Source organism: Trachemys scripta, chromosome 2 (assembly GCF_013100865.1).
Source record: "Trachemys scripta elegans isolate TJP31775 chromosome 2, CAS_Tse_1.0, whole genome shotgun sequence".
Classification (NCBI taxonomy): Eukaryota; Metazoa; Chordata; order Testudines; family Emydidae; genus Trachemys; species Trachemys scripta.
In genome coordinates, this window is record NC_048299.1 from 58,463,904 (window position 1) to 58,482,866 (window position 18,963).

At 43.4% G+C, this 18,963-nt stretch overlaps 1 protein-coding gene across 9 annotated transcripts in view; it reads right to left on the reverse strand.

Moving 5' to 3' along the window:
* TRA2A (transformer 2 alpha homolog) overlaps positions 1 to 18,137 on the reverse strand; it is a 51,121-nt gene extending 32,984 nt beyond the window's left edge. For 2 of the 9 annotated variants that reach the window (XM_034760626.1, XM_034760629.1), the window contains exons 1-2: positions 17,957 to 18,136; positions 4,264 to 4,397 (exon numbers count right to left, since the gene is read on the reverse strand). In XM_034760626.1, the coding sequence (XP_034616517.1) occupies positions 4,264 to 4,397; positions 17,957 to 17,992 (170 nt within the window). In that variant the 5' untranslated portion in view covers positions 17,993 to 18,136. Of the gene's footprint in view, positions 1 to 4,263; positions 9,917 to 17,956 lie in introns of those variants that run through there. The other 7 variants (XM_034760627.1, XM_034760630.1, XM_034760628.1 and 4 more) reach the window with 7 other exon arrangements.
* Positions 18,138 to 18,963: the final 826 nt, after the last annotated feature.

Below are 18,963 nucleotides of genomic sequence, written 5' to 3' on the forward strand. Positions count from 1 at the left end.
TGTGCCCCTGCACTTGTAATAGGAGATTTTTAGTAGCAGTGCCTGGTTGGGTCGCACACGCGCTGTCCCAGTCTCTTGCTGCCTCTGGTGGTTACACAGCGCTGTGTGACCAACCGCCCCCCCCCCTCGGTTCCTTCTCTACTCCAGTCTCTGATGTGAAAACTCTGAAGTAGGGGGAGAAGGAAAGGTAGTGGAGCACCCACAGGGACAAGCATCTTGAAGCACCTCAGTTACTGCACAGGGCGAGTAACCTCCTCCTCCTCCTCCTCTTCTTCTTCTTCAAAGAATGTCCCTGTGGATGCTCCACTTTAGGTGACTGTAGAGCAGCGCCCCTTGGTGGAAGGGAAGGGCTTTGGAGTTGCAGTCGTAGAGCATCTGATGAGTGCAGCTCTGTGACATAGTGCTGGGTGAACATATGGACTGATGCCCAGGTTGCTAGCTTTGCAGATGTGCATAACAGGCACATTGTTGAGGAAGGCTACTGATGTGAAGAATGCTCCGTTGGAGTGTGTATGGGTCCCAGTGGGGGTTTGTAGCTATTGATGGCAATAAAAGTCAATGCAGTTGGAGATCCATTTCCACAGTCTTTGTTTGGATATGGCGTCTCCTGCAGATCGTTCCGTGATGGAAAGAAATAACTTTAGTAACTTCCTGAAAAACTGTGTCCTTTCAATGTAAAAAGCTAGCGCCCTTCGGACGCCCAGGATATACAGTGTTTGTTCCCATGAGGTTTTGGGAAGAATAATGGGAGATGGATGGGTTCATTCAAATGTAATAATGAAACTATTTAGGTAGGAATTTGGGAGGTGGTCATAGGGTAACTTTCAAAAATTTTGCGTATGGGGAATGTGCCATGAGGGCCCTCAGTTCTTCTACTTGTCAGGCAGATCTGATAGCAACAAGTATGGCCACCTTCATTGAAAGGTGGAGAAGTGAACATGTCACTAATGGTTCAAAAGGGGCCCCCATAAGGCATCGCAGCACCAGATTGAGGTCTCATGATGGAATAGTGGCTCGTATTACAGGTTAAAGATTAGAAACACCTTTGAGGAAGCATTTAGTGGTTTGGTGGGCGAAGATCAAGAACGTGTCCACTTTGTGAAGGAACGCCGTGTTTGCTGAGAGATGTACTCTGATCGAGCTCACTGAGAGACCAAATTCCCTTGAGATCTAGTACGTAATCCAATGCCACTGGTAAAGGAGAGGTAGTTGCCATTGTTTGCCTATTTTGGCATCACATATAGACTCTTTTCCATTTGAGAAGGTAGGTATATCGTGTAGTCAGGGCTGGCCTTTAGGAAAATGGCGCCCTGTGGCAATTTGTATTTTGCCCCCTCCCCCGACCCCTTGGGCGTGACGCTTCCCCCATTGCCCAGGTATGAGATGGTTTACCTCCTGTCATAGTAGGTGTTCATGAGAAGGATCCCTAACGAGGGACAGGAGAGTGGGTAGGGGGGATGGAAGCAAATTGGATAGAATAGCCAGTCTCAATGATTTCCCGTACCCATTTGTCTGACATGATGTTTCTCCACGTTGGGTGGAATTGAGTCAGATGATCTATGAATGGATGGATGGTGTTGGATGGTTCCAGCAATAAAAGATGTGGGAGATCTCTGGTCCTTAACCAAATCCTTGAAACCGTTGTTTAGAAGGAGGTTGTTGGGATGTAAGGGGCTGAGAAGACAGTGGTCTCTGTCTAGCCGATCTTTGTCTCTGCGAATCATATTGCCTCTGAGGTTGGGTGTAGGGTGCAGATCTTGTTCTTTACACCAAATATTTCTAGTTTTTTCTTTCGAGAAGGTACATAAATGCTCAATGACTTGAGAGTCACCCTGGAGTCTTTTAACTTATGAAGAGACTCATCAATCTTGGCTGCAAACAGCTTTGGGTCCTCGAATTGGAGATCCTCGAAGGTAGATTGTACCTCTTTGGGAAAAACAGAGAAGTGGAGGCAGGAAACTTATCACATGACTACGGCTGTGGTAATGGAATGTGTTGCCATGTCCAGAGAGGCTTGTCAGACTGGTCAAGCGAGAAGGTGGCCCTCTGACATGGCTGCTTTGAATTGCTGGTTTTTTGTCCTCGGGGAGATTATCAATACATTCAGATATTTTTCAATAATTTGTGTAATTGTATTTGGCCATCAGTGCCTTGTAATTGGCAATCCTGAATTGTAGTGTCACTGACAAATAGGCCTTATGCCCAAAGAGGTCTAAACCACTTCCAATCCCTATCATACGGGGTGGTTCTAGAGTAGGGTGACCAGATAGCAAGTGTGAAAAATCGGGAAAGGAGGTGGGTGGGTGGGAATAGGAGCCTATATAAGAAAAAGCCCCAAATATCAGGATTGTCCCTATAAAATTAGGACATCTGGTCACCCTATTTTAGAGTGATGTTGCCTGCCCTGCTCATTCACAGCCTCTACCACCGGAGAGTTTGGTGTGGGATGGGAAAACAAAAATTCCATTCCCTGGGAGGGGATGTAGTATTTTTTGTCCACTCTCTTACAAGTGGGTAGAATTGTTGCCAGGGTCTGCAGGATGGTCTTGGCCGTGTCCATGAGAGCCTCGTTTATTGGTAGGACAATCTCAGAAGAGTCTGAAGGATGTCCAACAACTTATGTTGGGACTCCGCAACTTGTTCCAATGGAATCTCTAATAAATCTGTGATTCTCTTAAATAGTTCTCAGAACTGTTTAAAGTCATCCCCCCCTTGTGGGTGGTGCAAGCATGATAGCTTCATCCAGAGAGGAGGATGAAAAACTGGTACCTGGGGTGACTCTTGATCTGAAGTCTCCTCCAGTTCCTCAACTGCCTCCTCCAGAGGTTCAAAGGGTACAAGTGCAAAGGGTGATGAGGAATGCCTCGCCCTCTCTCTGTGTGAACTGGGAGGCTGACAGTGTTGGCAGTACACCGCCCAGGAGTCCCAATAAGACCACTGTGGTGGGAATGGCATCAGTGGCAGCATCCATGGGTTTCTATACCATCCTTGAGTTTCAAGTATGAGTTGGTATTCCTGTTGTAGTGGACCTGGTCTGGTGGGGGTAGGCAAGGAGTGGTGGGAGGAGATTTCCCCTTCATCATCATTAGCCTCATCGCTGGATAAAGGAGCAGCTGATCTGGCTAGTGTGGTAAGTTGGTACAGTACTGAGCATGCTGGAGTAAGGTCAGTACTCAGGAGTGGAGATTCTGGTGCTGACGAGACTAAAAGGTCCTTATGCCGGAGGAATTGCTGCAGTTCAGAGAGCATTGATACCAAGGAGAGTATTGTCGGCGGTACCAGCGCCTTTACCGCAGTTACCGGTGCCGAGGGCTTTGCGCTATGCACTGTGTAGGCAGGAGGTAGTGCCATAGATTGTAGTGGTGCCAAGCTGCTTAGTGCCACATTTGATCAGCTTTGGCGGTACCGAGGCAGGGATTTCCCCATTTTTGCTTTTTTCTGAGCCAGCCCTCTTAGGGTCGTTTGCTCGCACAGTATCGAATGATCCCACTACCTTAGAGGTGGATGGTCTCGGTGCGGTCAATACTGACGTGTCTGAGAGGCCGGAGAAAGTCTCTTTGGCAGCTTCCCAAGACAGGGAAGTTGGAGCCCATTTCTATGTCCTTTTTGGGGAAGGGCTCTTTCCTCTGAGAGGGTGGTGGGAAGAGCTGGTCATGCCTCTTAGAATAAGGTTGTCCCGTAAGGGAGGGTAACTATATTACACCAAGGGGTATACTAATAACTGAAACTTAAACTCCTAAGATAAGGAAGAATTTTTTTTTTTTTTAATAAAAGAAAAACAGGGAATAGATAGGGCAGTTAACTATGAACTAACTGGGTTATAAACTGGTACTCTGTGAGACAGGGACAACGCATGTGTGACCCAACCAGGCACCGATACTAAAAATCTCCGATTCCAAGCACAGGCATGCAGATTCACCCAAAGTGGAGCACCCACATAGACACTCCTCAAAGAAGAACATGGTGCTGTTTGAAACAGCACTATATTAAAGTGCACTAAAGATTTTAGTGCAGACTAGCAGGGCCCAATTAATGCCCAACATGTTAAGCAACTGTCTACATTACTGCTTCATTTAGACAAGACTTCAGATACAAGTAACCATTTCTGGTGTTTTTCACTGTTTACTGGGTATAAAAGATTTCTGTATTGGAGAGTTTTAATGTGTCTCTTGGTCAAAACTGAAAATCAGAAGCTCTAGGTATCTTACATCATACCCATGGATATATGATGCAGAATTAATTTTTATCAAAATCAGTACATACCTGGATTTTGACCTTGACCGGGAGTGCGATTCAGAATGTTTGGAAGCCCTCGATGGACTACGAGATCCTGACCTGCTCTCCGATTTTACACGAGCAGGACTCCCAGCTGGAGATTTTGACTGGGAGCGAGACTCCTAACAAAAAAGATAGTATTACAAATGGTACTGGTCATATAAATGCCTAACTCCTAACATTTAAAGTACCGTAATTATATTATTTTGATTGCTCCTGAAAGACAAACGGTTAGGCAATACCCTCCAGAACAAATTTCAGTCTGTTAACCCACTGTTAATATTGTATGCTTTCCTCAAATAATTCCCTACTTGAACCAGATCACCAATTCTCTATTAACTAAGTAATCATGCAAATTCATCTACAACTTGATCATACAGACACTGGAACATAAACCATACATTTACTTAACCTAGGACCCATTCATTCTTCCAGATTCTTTTAATTCTACTTCACTCTTGCTTTCTACTTTTCTTCATTCTTCATTGAGTTTTTCATTTTTCATACTTCGTGTATTCTTCCCCAATTCAAACAATTCATTATAGCCTTAAAAAAACATTCAAGTGCTTCTATCTGACCAATCTTCTGTTCAATTTTTTCCCCCATTCAATTTTAATTTTCTGATCTTTAATATTTTTCATTAGCCTTCTTTTATCTTGATTTATCTTCCACAATCTTGGAAAAAACTCTTCAATTTCTTCACGAACATTAACCTTAATGGAAAAAGAACATTTAGTATATTTAAGCACTAGGGATTATAAAACTCTGCTGGAGTTCAGAATGTTATCTACCAAAATTGAAAAGCCAGCAGGTAAAGTGCAAGTAACTATTTTATAAAAACATTTTTTTTTTAAATCTTTAAAATTTTATTATTTCTAGGTTCTGACAATGAGTTTACTGATTTTCTCTAAATGTTTCAAAGCTGCCCTCCTCCCCTTTCAAATTATAGAATTATCCTTATTTTTTAGAATTTCTACAAGATACAAACATGTACTAAAAACTTAATTTGCACAAATATATTAAGATGTCCTGATATAAAATATAGATTTTTCCTAATATTAAATGTGCACTTTGATATTAAATACCTAAAATGCTAGTCTTGTAATAAGCTTTTATTAATCCATTTTTAGTTCAACAGAAGGTTAAAGCAGAGCTTTCCCAGTCCAAAAAAAAAAATTCTATGCACAGAGATATACAGGGCCCAAACTAAATCTAAAGTTAATGATTCTCTAAATTTTCTTTTCTTCCTTATTGCTATTCTATTTCCCTGGAGTATTAAAGCCATATTTAAAATAAAATGTGTATTATAGTACAAAGCAACCCAAGAAGGGCCATTTTTACTTGTATGAACACACACACGAGAAATAACCAGGAAAAGAAGCAAACAGAGCAGGATAGGACCTCCCCCCCAAAAATATTTTTTTCCAGGGAGCTTAGCCATATGTGGCTTAAATTTGCTTTAAGTAATTGTAAATGTTTAGATATGGAGAAGTATTAAATATACACAAATAAATTTTAGCAAGCTTTCCCCCACCTTTCAAGTTCTTTTATTTCCTTTTGTTACATTCTGTTCTGGTTTTTACTATATCTTTTACTACCTGTTGTAAACAGTCTCTCTCATTCTGTTTTACTAATTGTATTTCTTCCTTTTCTAATCTCATGGCCTGTTTCCAAATCCATCTCTCACGCTGCAATTAACATGGTCAGTTTCTTTAGTGCCTTTCCTTCTTTAAGAGGAGAGTTTCCCTTTTCTTACTTTTTCACAAGTACTAAAATGACACGATTAATAGAAGTTAAAATCCTCTACTGAGCCTCATAACATGTAACCTGAGCAAGCTTCCCCAATGTACCTCAACAAGAATTCAAGAGAAAGAAGGGAGAGCTATATTCAGACTGCTAACTATTCAGAATGCCCTCTGATGTCGATGGGAGATTTCCATAGAGATCACAAGAAGGTGGTGGCTTTATGTATCTTTATTCTATTCCATGCCTTATTCTCACATCCAGAGCTCACTCAGAAAACATGCTCACTTTCAGGTCCACAACTATTCCTGCCTTTTTTTTTTTTTTTTTTTTTCTATTCTTTCCTCTACACTTTATTCCCTGCAGCAATTCCCAATACCTACAGCAATCATTCCCACTGCCTTCCTCAATAAAAGTGATCAGCGATTAAAGTTAATTGCAGAAGTATCATTGACATATCAAATTAAAAAGGGAAGAGTGTGGCCCACAGACTATATGTTTGACACCTCTAGTATAAGAGGTTACAGTTCAGTATCCCTGTCCATTCAAACTTAAAACTCTGCTGACATTGCCAACATGGATTCCAATTAATGCCATATTGACCTGAATGTATCTGCCAAATATTTGAAAGGAAACACCACCTCATTTCATACAGGTCAAACTATAATCCACTTGTTTTATTTTAAAATTATTTCATAGACCCACAGAATATCAGGGTTGGAAGAGACCTCAGGAGGTCATCTAGTCCAACCCCTTGCTCTAGAACAGTTTAAACTCACAGGATAGTTCAACTGTTCCAATTTTCAAGTTGCAGTGAGAGCACAGGTCCTTACAAGTTTCAAACCTCTTCAAATTTGTAACAATTGGTGATATGAACTGCAGCTGAGGAGACAACTATTATCTATCAGCAGTTGCATACTGTACATCAATGCCAGGCATTCACAGTTTTCTGATATAACAGAGAACATTACTCCCACAGAACTTCAAAGAAAGTATTAAAGGAATCTGTATAATGGCCTTATGAGATAGTTTAAGGAAAGCAAAGCAGTTAAGAAAATATTTCCCCCTACTTGTGGTCTTTTGCTGAACTAGAACAGGTTTCCAACCCCTGGTGAGTTACATAATATGGGATGAAGTCTTCTGCTGGGAAGGATTTTTTTCCAGAGACCTCACCATTCCTACCTTCTTTCCCCAAACTCTCTTCCCCCCCGCCCCCAAAACCAATATGGCATCTTTAAAGTTTTATCATCTACAATGAAAACAGAGCAGACCTGATGGTTTCGTACACAAGCATTTTATAGGACAGATATAATCCACAAGCCTCATATATTATGTGTTGTCCTACAATATAACCCCGGTCCCGGGAAGTAAGATTTTTTTTCCTTAGCACATAATCTTTAATGAATGGGGGGAAAAAATCTCCTAGGATTATTTCAATTTTCTATGCAGCCACCAGGTCATACAAATGTTAAAAAGCACACGAAAAATAAGGGCTTGTCTACACTAGAGCAATCAGTTATTGCTCTTCAACTGGTTATACAGCACAGATGGAAATACCAACACTTGAGTCCACACTCGCCTCCCTAATTGGTTTAAGTTTTGCCCTTGCATCCACATTCATCATGCCAAATCCTAAATGAATGTGGCCTTGCAGATCAAAAACCACCTGTGTTGATTTGAATTCACATAAAGGCTGCCCTAAAATAAAGATGTGGACAGTTACCTTTGACTGCCGCCTAAGCCAGCACATATCCTTACTTGCCAACTAAGAGTCCCCTCTCCGCTGTCTTCATCCTTTCAGTATATCCTGCTCCATAGAAATGCCACTGAGCCATGCCCTCCCTCCTGTTCTGAAGGTCCTCAAACTGTGACAAACCACCAGTTAAGGCTGTATTTCTTAAACACCATTAACCTCCCATCCCACTGCCACCATTGGACAGAACACCTACACTAATGCCTTCCCCTCTATCTGCTACTCAGTGAGTCACTAATGGTTCACCAGTCAATCCTCTTGCTCTAACAAACTACAGGTAGTTTGTCAGAGTGAATGCTTCAGACAGCAATCCACAGATGATTCTCCAGCTCAAGAGACAGCAAGAAGAGCACAACTAGTAGCTGCGCTCCTTACAATACCTTAGGTACCAAATTCTCCCTAACACTCCAAAGCTAACAGAGCACCTTGACCAACTCCACTTTCCCTTTGGCAGGCCCACATTATGGCTGACATTCTCACTCTGATGAACCACAAGCAAGCAGTGCCACAGTCAGAGCAGGGGACATGATTGGAGGTGAGTGGACAAGCTAGAGAGTACAGTTTCAGCTACTGATCTACAGGTGCTTCACCAGATGAGGACATGCAGAGCCAGAAGTATTTCTAAAGGATACAGAGGGGCTCTTCTGGGAAGAGAGGAAACCAGAGGCGGGGAGGGGGCCCCACCAAGGGCAGAGAGAGAAAACTCACAATCAACAAACTGAAGACCATTCACGAGCTGAGGGTATTGTAATCTCCGATAGGTATCAGTTAACAGGGCACCAACTGTACCAATGTGTTGAGTCTACATTGATACACAACTAACTAGCTGAACCATGGGGTTTATCCTTACAAATTTCAGATAAGCTACACTGACTGTTGCCTTCCCAATAATCCATGTTATTTTCTCCAGTACAGATAAGGCTTTAAAACAAGCTTTCAGAGTACTTAAACTATCCTATTGAATCTTTTGCAGGATATTTAAAAAATGCTCTTTCAAATTTCCTGGGGTGGGGAAGAGACTGAGGTAAGGGCAAAAAATAAGTCTTGGGGGAAGGGGTATTTATGCCCTCTCACTGACCACTTAAACACATCTCCAAAGTGTGTCAGAACGAGCTTGTCAAATGAATATCAATGGACCCCATTTCTGAGATGAGATATTAAAAAGGATAAAATAGGGCACAGCAGTGTGTGCATGAAGAGTAGAACAGGGAAGGAAAAACAATTCTATGAAATTTCACTATGGCTATTTCTCATAATAACCCCCCCTTTCCTCCTCCCCCGTGCCAAAATGCAGTATGCTTGACTTGGTTAAAAAGAAAACATACATATTACATGTAGAACAAATAAAATCAGTCTCAGACTTCTATGTAGCTAACATTTCACTTGTAATTGCTGCACATACATCAAGGTTTTAATCTGGTGAAAAGTCATGTGACTTCTTTTCACCATCCCAAACACACTTAAAAAATCCACTGAGCCAGTCTCACCGATGCTACTGTTCTCAAAGTCCTTCCCTAGTACAAGAAATAGCATAAGTAGCAAAATAAGATTGACAGTTCTGATCATATACAATGCTATTCTATTCTTACTTAGCCAGGGAAAAGGAGTACCACAGGCTCGGGCAGTATTGTATGAGCCTTTATTGTTGATGGGGAGTAGCAGCATGGTCAGCCCTAGACAAGAGACAGGGATAAGCACAAGGATGTGGCTTCCATCACTTGCTGGATAGCACCCCAAGTCAACTGAAGGAGAAACATCAATGGTCCGGAGCCAGTGGAAGGACAATGCTATATACTTCCTTGGGAATTTCACCAGACCCTTCCCCAAGACAGACAGACAGACAGACAAAAAGGAAACACTAGCAAAATAAAGAGGGAGTGAAAAGAAACACAACCCTTTAAAAGAAAAGGAAAAATAAAAAGGGAGATGGATGATCAGAAAAGGAGATTTTAAGGAATATATTGATAGCAGCCTGAGTCTGTAGGATAAGACATCAACAGGGTAACAGCTAACAGATGAGTCCCTTCAGTCACAGTTATTTACTCAGGGATCAATTGGAATTTCTTGCCACAGAATATGGCCAACTTTGCTTTAAATGGAGAAACAGATCTCTCAATGGCTATTTTTTTTCTTATACCCTGTCAAGAGCTTGACCAATCAAAACATAAGACAAATCAAAACATCCTATAATGTGATATGGGTATATTAAGGTGGCTATGTATGAGTAATTCAACATATATGGGAGGAAGATGAATTGCTGCTAAAAAAGGGTAATTTGACAACTATATCATCCAACAGAAAATATAGATAAACATATTCAACTCACAACGTTAATGAGTTACATGATTATCAATAGAAAACCCTTACCCTTCAGTATTCAAAAAATTTACTGGAGCTAAAAGGTCTTTGGAAGTAGTCATATTTACTGTTATATCCAAAAAGAAAAGTTCTGTGCTCTACTTAGGATTTATTTAGGTGAGTATTTTTGCAGAAGGATTGTTTTCAAGTACTCCTTTATAAGGTAGTGCAGACAGGAACAAATCTCCTTTTTTGAAACATAACAGTCCTGCTGTCTACCACGGCATGAATAGTAGTCTAGCAGTAACTACCAGCATTACTCAATAACAAGATGAAATGCCAAAGGGAATGAACAGGACAAGAATATTCAGACACTTAATCAACAACAACAAAAAGTTATCCTCCTTTTTCATACTCTGATAGACTCAGACTATGGGATTATCAGAGCATTTCCCAAAGAACTGCTGGACTACCCATGTGTGAAAACTGCCGCTGCCATCTCCAAAAGCTGCAACAGAATACGTCCACACTGTTGTCCTCTAAAATTCTTGTTGGGAGTGTCTGGTCTCTACTGAGGAAGTAGACTGCCCTTGGAGAATATATTCTGACCCCAACCAAAGGTTACAGATACAGCCTTCCCTAAAATTATCTTTGAGCCAATAAGAGGACCGCAAAGAACAGGATGACCAGATTTCCTTAACCTGTATATTTTTAAGATACACCTGCAAAGTATTCTTTTCAAGCCAATACTCCTTTCACAATTTCTCTGATCCAGCAAAGCACTTAAGCACATAAGTAACCACACTGACTTCAATGAGGCTGGTCATGTGCTTAAAGCTACATACATGCTTAAGCACTTTTTTGGACTATGGCCAATGTTAGGATTTATAAAGAATAGGAAGAGATCTCAATTAAAATCAAAGGTACTGACAAACTTAGCAGTCAAATCTTTTTTCTCATCTTCCTACTTTGACCTGGTGAAAAACCGAACAGGCATATCTTGTAGGAATTTCTATCACTCCTTGACTAGCAAGGTAAACAGCCACTGAAGACACCATTTTTTAGGGAAAGAATCCCAGTTGTCTATGTCTAAAAGAATGGTTTTATATATTACGTATGAGATGACAGGGGTTGAGTAAATTGTAGTACTGCATTTTTAACATACTCCCCCTGCTGTGTATAGGATGTTTGCAGGATGAAATAAAGAATATGGGCTTATTCACCTCTTTGAAACCAAACCAACCAACCTTTCCGGTTAGAAAGGGACATTAATCAAGGGATTAGGAATTAAACAGAGATCCTGAAACGGAAAGGAAGAGTGTAGTTTAGAACAGTGATTCTCAGCCAGGGATACTCAGAGGTCTTCCATGGGCTACTCAATTAATCTAGATTAGTGTTTCCCAACTTCAGGGTTTCAGCCCCGGGGCGAGAGGGGCTGGGGAGGGTAAGGGGGAAGAGTCATCTAGAGATGGGTGGGAGGGTGGGGGTGTCACAAGTGTAGGGCCAACATTAGGGGGTGGCAAGCAGAGCAACTGCCCAGGGCCCCATGCCACAGGGGGCCCTGCAAAGCCAAGTTACATGCTTCAGCCCCAGGCGGCAGGATTCAGTCTTCAGATAAGGCTCACAAGTGAAAAATAGTCTCAAGTATCACACTGAAAGTACAGTAAGTATAATATTTATATTCTAATCAATTTATTTTATAATTATATTTTAAAAATGAGAAAGTAAGCAATTTTTCAGTATTAGTGTAGTTTGACACTTTTGTATTTTTACGTCTGATTTTGTAAGCAAGTAGTTTTTAAGTGAGGTGAAACTTGGGGTCTGCAAGACAAATCAGATTCCTGAAACAGATACAGTAGTCTGGAAAGGTTAAAAACCACTGGTTTAGAGTGTAGTTTGTACACTGCTTTGAAAAACCTCACTATGAAACTACATCACTGACTGGATGCAGAATACGTTGCTAATGACAACCAGTTGAACATGAAGGGAACAAAGACTCAAACCTTAAATTCTCTGTAATTTACTAAGAATTTGCACAAATTTTGCATAAGAGGTGAATAAACTCATGTTCTTTATTTCACTCCGAAAACATCCTATATGCAGAGTATGTTAAAAATGCAATACTACAATTTACTCAATCCATGTCGTCTCATACATAATATATAAAACCATTCTTTTAGACATAGATAACTGGGATTCTAGTGAAGTATTGTCCCTGAAACAAGAAACAATACTCCCCTGACCTGAGGGAGGACAAAATCTTACTTACAGTTTTGGTTCCCAAAACGTAACAAAGGCCAAACTGGAGCTACCAGAATGAAAAAAGTTCTTTCGTGAGTACATGAGCCTAGGCCAGTGGTTCTCAAACTGTGGGTTGGGACCCAGTTTTAACGGGGTTGCCAGGACTGGCATTAAACTTGCTGGGGCCTGTGGCCGAAACTAAAGTCTCACTGCCCGGGACCCAAACCCAAAGGCTTCAGCCCTGGGCGGCGGGACTCAGGCTATAGGCCCCCCGCCTGGGGCTGAAGTCCTAGGGCCTCGGCTTTGGACCCCTCGCCCAGGGGGCTCAGGCGTTGGTCTCCCCTCCTGGGGTCGTGTAGTGGTTTTTGTTGTCAGAAGGGGGGTCACAGTGCAATGAAGTTTGAGAACCCCTGGCCTAGGGTCTGAGCAGAAAATGGAACTATAAACCAGACTTAAATCCAGGGATATGACAAAAAGTCCACTCTTGACGATCCCCTGGAAGCTGGAAAAGGAAGACTTCCTTAGTATTGCAATTAGCAACCACCATATTCACTTGGGAAGGTCCTAGTGTTTGCCACATCAATTAGCACCTTAACTGAAAAGGTGAGGCTACTTAATCATTAATAAAACCTTCCTTTATATATTTATCCAAAATATCAAGTGTTAAATAGATTTAGTCACTATGAATAAAAATCCTCTTCCCAAAGAATAAGGATTTTTTTTTCTTTTAAAACACTTTCCTAGTCCTCCATATACGTCAGGGGTTCTCAAACTGGGGGTCAGGACCCCTCAGGGGGTCATGAGGTTATTACACGGGGGTCGTGAGGTGTCAGCCTCCCCGCTTTGCCTCCAGCATTTATAACGGTGTTAAATATATAAACAAGTGTTTTTAATTTATAAGGGGGAATCGCACTCAGAGGCTTGCTATGTGAAAGGGGTCACCAGTACAATAGTTTGAGAACCACTGATACACATCATATATAAAAAATGCACGTGCCCTTTTTTCCTCTTAGATCACCTTTAAGAGAGAAATCAACTGGGAATCTACTCAACTTCAACAAAATAATTTTAAATAGCTTCAACTGCTATAATAGCCAAGTTATGGAAATTTCCCTAATTGTATTAAGGTTTGCCATGACTCAGTTTCCATACAAGCATTCCTTTATTGGTTCAAAGGCCACTTGGTGCAAGTTACATCCAAAAGAGCAATATAAGAATATGTCCTTATAACCTATATCCTAACAATAATACAGTTATAAGCATTGGCCAACATGCTTACAATAAGTTCAGGGTCGGGAGACACCTTCCCCTATCATGCCATGTCTCTAGAAGACTAAAGAAAACTCTGACAACGAACCTGCATAAAAAGTTAAGTGATATCACTGCTGGTTACTGGACCTTAGCTAAAATCAGCTGAAGCAGTTTAGGGCTGCACCATACTTCCTTATCTCACTTTGCCATATTTTTCCCTAGCTGCAAGGCTTGACTAAGCATTTCTAACTTATTATTTACTGCACCTGGTGCTCAATTAACCACATTTCCTTTATTTCCATTGCTTAGCTCAAACCCTCAATAAGGTAACAGTGATATTTCCAGGACCATTTTAAGTTTTAACACAAACAATCCCTCTCATTTTTATTGGCTGCATGCTTCAGACTTACCACTTTGTTTTGATTTTAACCTATGTAAAATCATAGTTTACTTAGGTCTCATGTAGGCCTATATTCCTACACCAAGACTTCACAATTTTGTGGCTTTGCAAATCACATTTATCTTTAGTGTGTGTGTTCTAGCCTACAATGTGGATGGGTAAGACACCCCTATAAGTCTTATTTATTATACAGGGAAAGTAGTAAAACTGACTATATATACATACAAATGCAAAGTAAAAACTGAAAGCTAGAGAATTATTTTTCTAATATTTTCAAGTACAGTAAACTTAAGTGCTTGTAGCAATAGTACATAAAATAAGTTCAGAGAGAAGTGTGATTTTTTTAAAATTGAAAGTCATTTTAAATTGTATGGTTTATCACACATTGTGCAATTCTTAAGGCAGTCTGCAACACTTTTAAAGCTACTTTAGCATAGCTAGGCTTTTATGACATCCACAACAGTGGTAATTCAGTTCAATTAATATTATTTTAAAACATAATAAAACATTCAGAAATGCATGTACCAAGGACACATGATGATTAAGGTATGGTATCAAAATGATCTGGACAAATTGGAGAAATGGTCTGAGTTAAACAGGATGAAGTTTAACAAAGACAAATGCAAAGTGCTCCACTTAGGAAGGAAAAATCAATTTCACACATACAGAATGGGAAAAGACTGTCTAGGAAGGAGTACGGCAGAAAGGGATCTAGGGGTTATAGTGGACCACAAGCTAAATATGAGTCAACAGTGTGATGCTGTTGCAAAAAAAGCAAACATGATTCTGGGATGCATTAACAGGTGTGTTGTGAGCAAGACACGAGAAGTCATTCTTCCGCTCTACTCTGCTCTGGTTAGGCCTCAGCTGGAGTATTGTGTCCAGTTCTGGGCACCGCATTTTAAAAAAGATGTGGAGAAATTGGAAAGGGTCCAAAGAAGAGCAACAAGAATGATTAAAGGTCTTGAGAACATGACCTATGAAGGAAGGCTGAAAGAACTGGGTTTGTTTAGTTTGGAAAAGAGAAGACTGAGAGGGGACATGATAGCAGTTTTCAGGTATCTAAAAGGGTGTCATAAGGAGGAGGGAGAAAACTTGTTCACCTTAGCCTCTAAGGATAGAACCAGAAACAATGGGTTTAAACTGCAGCAAGGGAGGTCTAGCTTGGACATCAGGAAAAAGTTCCTAACTGTCAGGGTGGTTAAACACTGGAACAAATTGCCTAGGGAGGTTGTGGAATCTCCGTCTCTGGAGATATTTAAAAGTAGGTTAGATAAATGTCTATTAGGGATGGTCTAGGCAGTATTTGGTCCTGCCATGCGGGCAGGGGACTGGACTCGATGACCTCTCGAGGTCCCTTCCAGTCCTATAATCTATGAATCTATGGTTGGTTGGGCTGAAGTAGCGAAGAACACGTACTTAACTAAGCAGCACCATACAGTACTTCAATTTTATTTTTAATTAACTTTAGTGTAATTGACTTTTGTTGGAGTTTTGGATTTGGGAGAAGTGGTCAACAGATGGATCTTCAAAATCGTTCACAAGCGAAAACGCAAGGCACAGATTTATTGCCTCTTTAAAATAATGTTTTACACAAAGCAAAAGGAAAAAATGAAAAATAAATTTAGAATACTCCTAGAGTAACGGGAATTAGTGTTTGTGATTGTTTTCTGTTCTGATATATATGAACAAAAGTAAACATATCACTAATTTTCTCTACTATTGCGTTCAGCTGCATGGAAGACCATAAAATGGAAAATACATTGCCATTTGCTATGCTGGTTAAGAAATTTCATCATCACTGGAAATAAAGATAAGTGTACTCCCAAAAGAACTGAAGTAAGACTAATGGCACACACTGACAAGTAAACTTTCCCCTCTGAACAGAGAGGGGACCAACTGCAACAGCAGTCACAGAAACCTAGCTTCAGAAATGCTTAGAGTAGACCCCCCTATTTCAACATCAGGCAGTGGAAAACATACAGTAACTCTGAAGCTCATCAGTTTCATCACCTTCCTAACAACAACTGTTCTCTTAAACTAGATAAACTGATGACAAAATATCTTTGACAAAAAAACAAGATACCGAAATGCATAGTAAAAATGCATGGTAAACTAGTGCTCAAAGAACATAATAAACTGTAAAGAATTACTGACAAGCAAGCATGTTTGTTACCCAAGCTTTTCAAACTATCTAAATAGACAAGTTCATTTTCTATTTACTCTTTACTTTAATTAAATCAGAAATACACAGCTAACAAAGCCACTTTTGCCAGAATAATCCACATTAGAACTGTTTTTATCTCACCTGAGGAAGCGGCAGCCAATACTACAGCAGTGTATGGTGCTTCTAGCCTAGGGACTATTTTTATTTAGTTTTACAAAAGTAGCACTATTTCAGTAGAGATACTTGTTGGAATACAACACTGCACTGTCAGAATTTCATTGGTCATTTCCCTAGGCAGCATCAGGTTGCTGCAAAAGCTGCTGCCACAGGTTCATCAGAGGTGGTCACAAAAAAGCTCCTCAAGTTCTCTTCAAGAGCAACTCTTGAGAGGACACTAAAGATTTCCTACAATAAAAATGAGGTAAACAGGGATAGGATGAGGGCAGTGACCACATGGACCTGAACATCTGTCCCATGTTTCAAATAGTACCAAGCAGTTTCTAATTCCTGCCTTTGTCAATCACTAAAAAGTGTACAGAGACCATTCACACGTGTACAGAAAGACTGCAGCAATCATTAGAAGGTGAGTGAGGCGCACAGCCTAACAAGGCCCGGGGCCACCACACCCCGGTAGGTGGCACAGGGGGAGTGGTGGGGTACAATCGGATCATCAGTGAACTACACGGGGCAGCAGCCGAGACCCCAGGTGGCACCAGGAATCTGGCTCAGAGGAAATCCCGATCACGGGCCATCGGAAGGGAAGAGGAGGCTGGTCCCTGTGCTCCTCAGGCAGTGACATGGCCCGTCTCTCACACAGGCGCAGCCATTAACTGCCCGACAAAGAAAGCGCAACCAAACCAGCGCTGACACGTCGTGATCCCCCCCGCCCCAAGGGCTGGCACAGCGCCGCCTCCGACGCCCAGGCTCCGGGTAGAGGAGTTCCAGAAGTGGGAGCCCGTAGACCTGGGGGCTCGAGGCGGGCGAGCTGGACTCGGAGCCCGAAAAGGGGAGAAGAGAGAAGGGCTCCGGCAAAACCCAGAGCGCACTCCCCGGGGCTGCGGGTGACAAGGGACCCCCGGCGGGCTCAATGGGAGGTGGGCACAGGGCCGGCTTTAGGCCAATTCCACCAATTCCCCCGAATTGGGCCCCGTGCCTAAGAGGGCCCCGTGCCCAGTGGCAGGGCCGCCGGGGTGGGGGCAAGTGGCCGAGAATCCCTTCCCTGGCTAGAGGCTCCTTTTAAATTTTTACTCACCCGGCAGCGCTCCAGGTCTTCGGCGGCACTTCAGCGGCGGGTCCTTCACTCGCCCTGGGTCTTCGGCAGCAGGTCCTTCAGTGCCACCAAAGACCCGGAGCGAGTGAAGGACAAACCGCCAAAGACTACGAGTGCCGCCCGGTGAGAACAAGCCCCACGTGTTTTTTTACGTGTTGGTTTTTTTTTTTTTTTCAGTCATCCCTGCCGGGGGCCCGTCAAAACTGTTCAAATCGGGCCCCGCACGGCTCTAGGTGGGCAGGTAGCCCGGCGCATCGCCCGCATCAAGAAATGCGAGTGCTGGGGCCAGCAGAGTAGGCGCCCCGTGGCTAAATGGTGGGGAGCAAGGGGAAGGGGCAGGGCGAGGAAGGGCAGCGGGGCGCGGACAGCGGCCCAGCGCAGAGCCCAGGGGGGTAGCGGCGGGAGGCATCGATGGCTCAGCGCCGCCGAGGGGCGCCATCTTAGGGAGAAGCTAACGTGCCTCCCGGCCCGCCGGAAAAGAGCGCCTCTCCCCTCCCCCACTCCCTGGAGGACTGGGCCGGCCTCCCCCAGCACGGCCCGGGTGGGCTCGCCACTCACCCTCCCCTCGAAGTTATTCTCCTCCACGTCGCTCATGGCGGCGGGGTGCTGGTTGCTGCGCTCAGCGAACGGGGACGCGAGTCACGGGCAGCGGCCTCCTTCCAGCCTCCCTCCCCGCAGAGCCTCCGGACCCGTCCTGCAGGCAGCGGCGGCAGCGCAAAATGGCGCCTCTGCCTCGTCTGCGCCCGACACCGCGCAGGGGGGCGGGGCCGCCCCGCCAATCACAAAGGAGGCGCCCGGCGCCGCCGCCAGCACTAGGGGGCGCTGCGGGCGGGGAGGGGGAGGTGACTGAGGTGAGGGGCCGGCCTTCAGCCGCCTCGCCTCGCCCCGCCCCGCCCCGCCCGCACTGGAGGCGAGATACTGTCCCCATTTACCCCCTTCCGCCCCCTGCGGCGCGATTCCCTAGTGCGCGCACCCACGGTGTGCACCGGCCTCCAACACACGGGACTTGTACGATCCCCCCCAACACACTGCTGCGTATAAGCTTCCCCCTCCACAACACGCGCCGCTGTGAACGTGCCCCCCCCACCGCACTTTGTACGAGCTACCCCCAAAAACACAACATATATCATCACGTATAAGCCCCCCAACACACAACAGTTTGTATGAGCTTCTCTCCGCCCCCTCCCCCCCGCTGTGTTGGGACTCCTGCATCTCACAGTGTGTGTATGAGCAGAAAGTGAGATGAGAGCTTGAGCAGGCCAGTGTGTGCGGTTGTGGGGGGGCTCTGTGCATGTGTATGTCTGCGCGGTTTTTTTTTTTGAGGGTGGGATGTTGTGCATGCTAGTATGTGTGTGCGGTTGTGGGGCTTTGCATATGGCAGCATGTGGGCGCATTGAGGAGAGCATTGTGTGCAGGCAGATGTGTGTGTGTGAAGAGGACACGTAGTGCACACCAGGGTTAGGGTGACCAGACAGCAAGTGTGAAAAATCGGAACAGGGGATGGAGGGGGTAATAGGCTCCTATATAAGACAAAGCCCCAAATATAGGGACTGTTCCTATAAAAT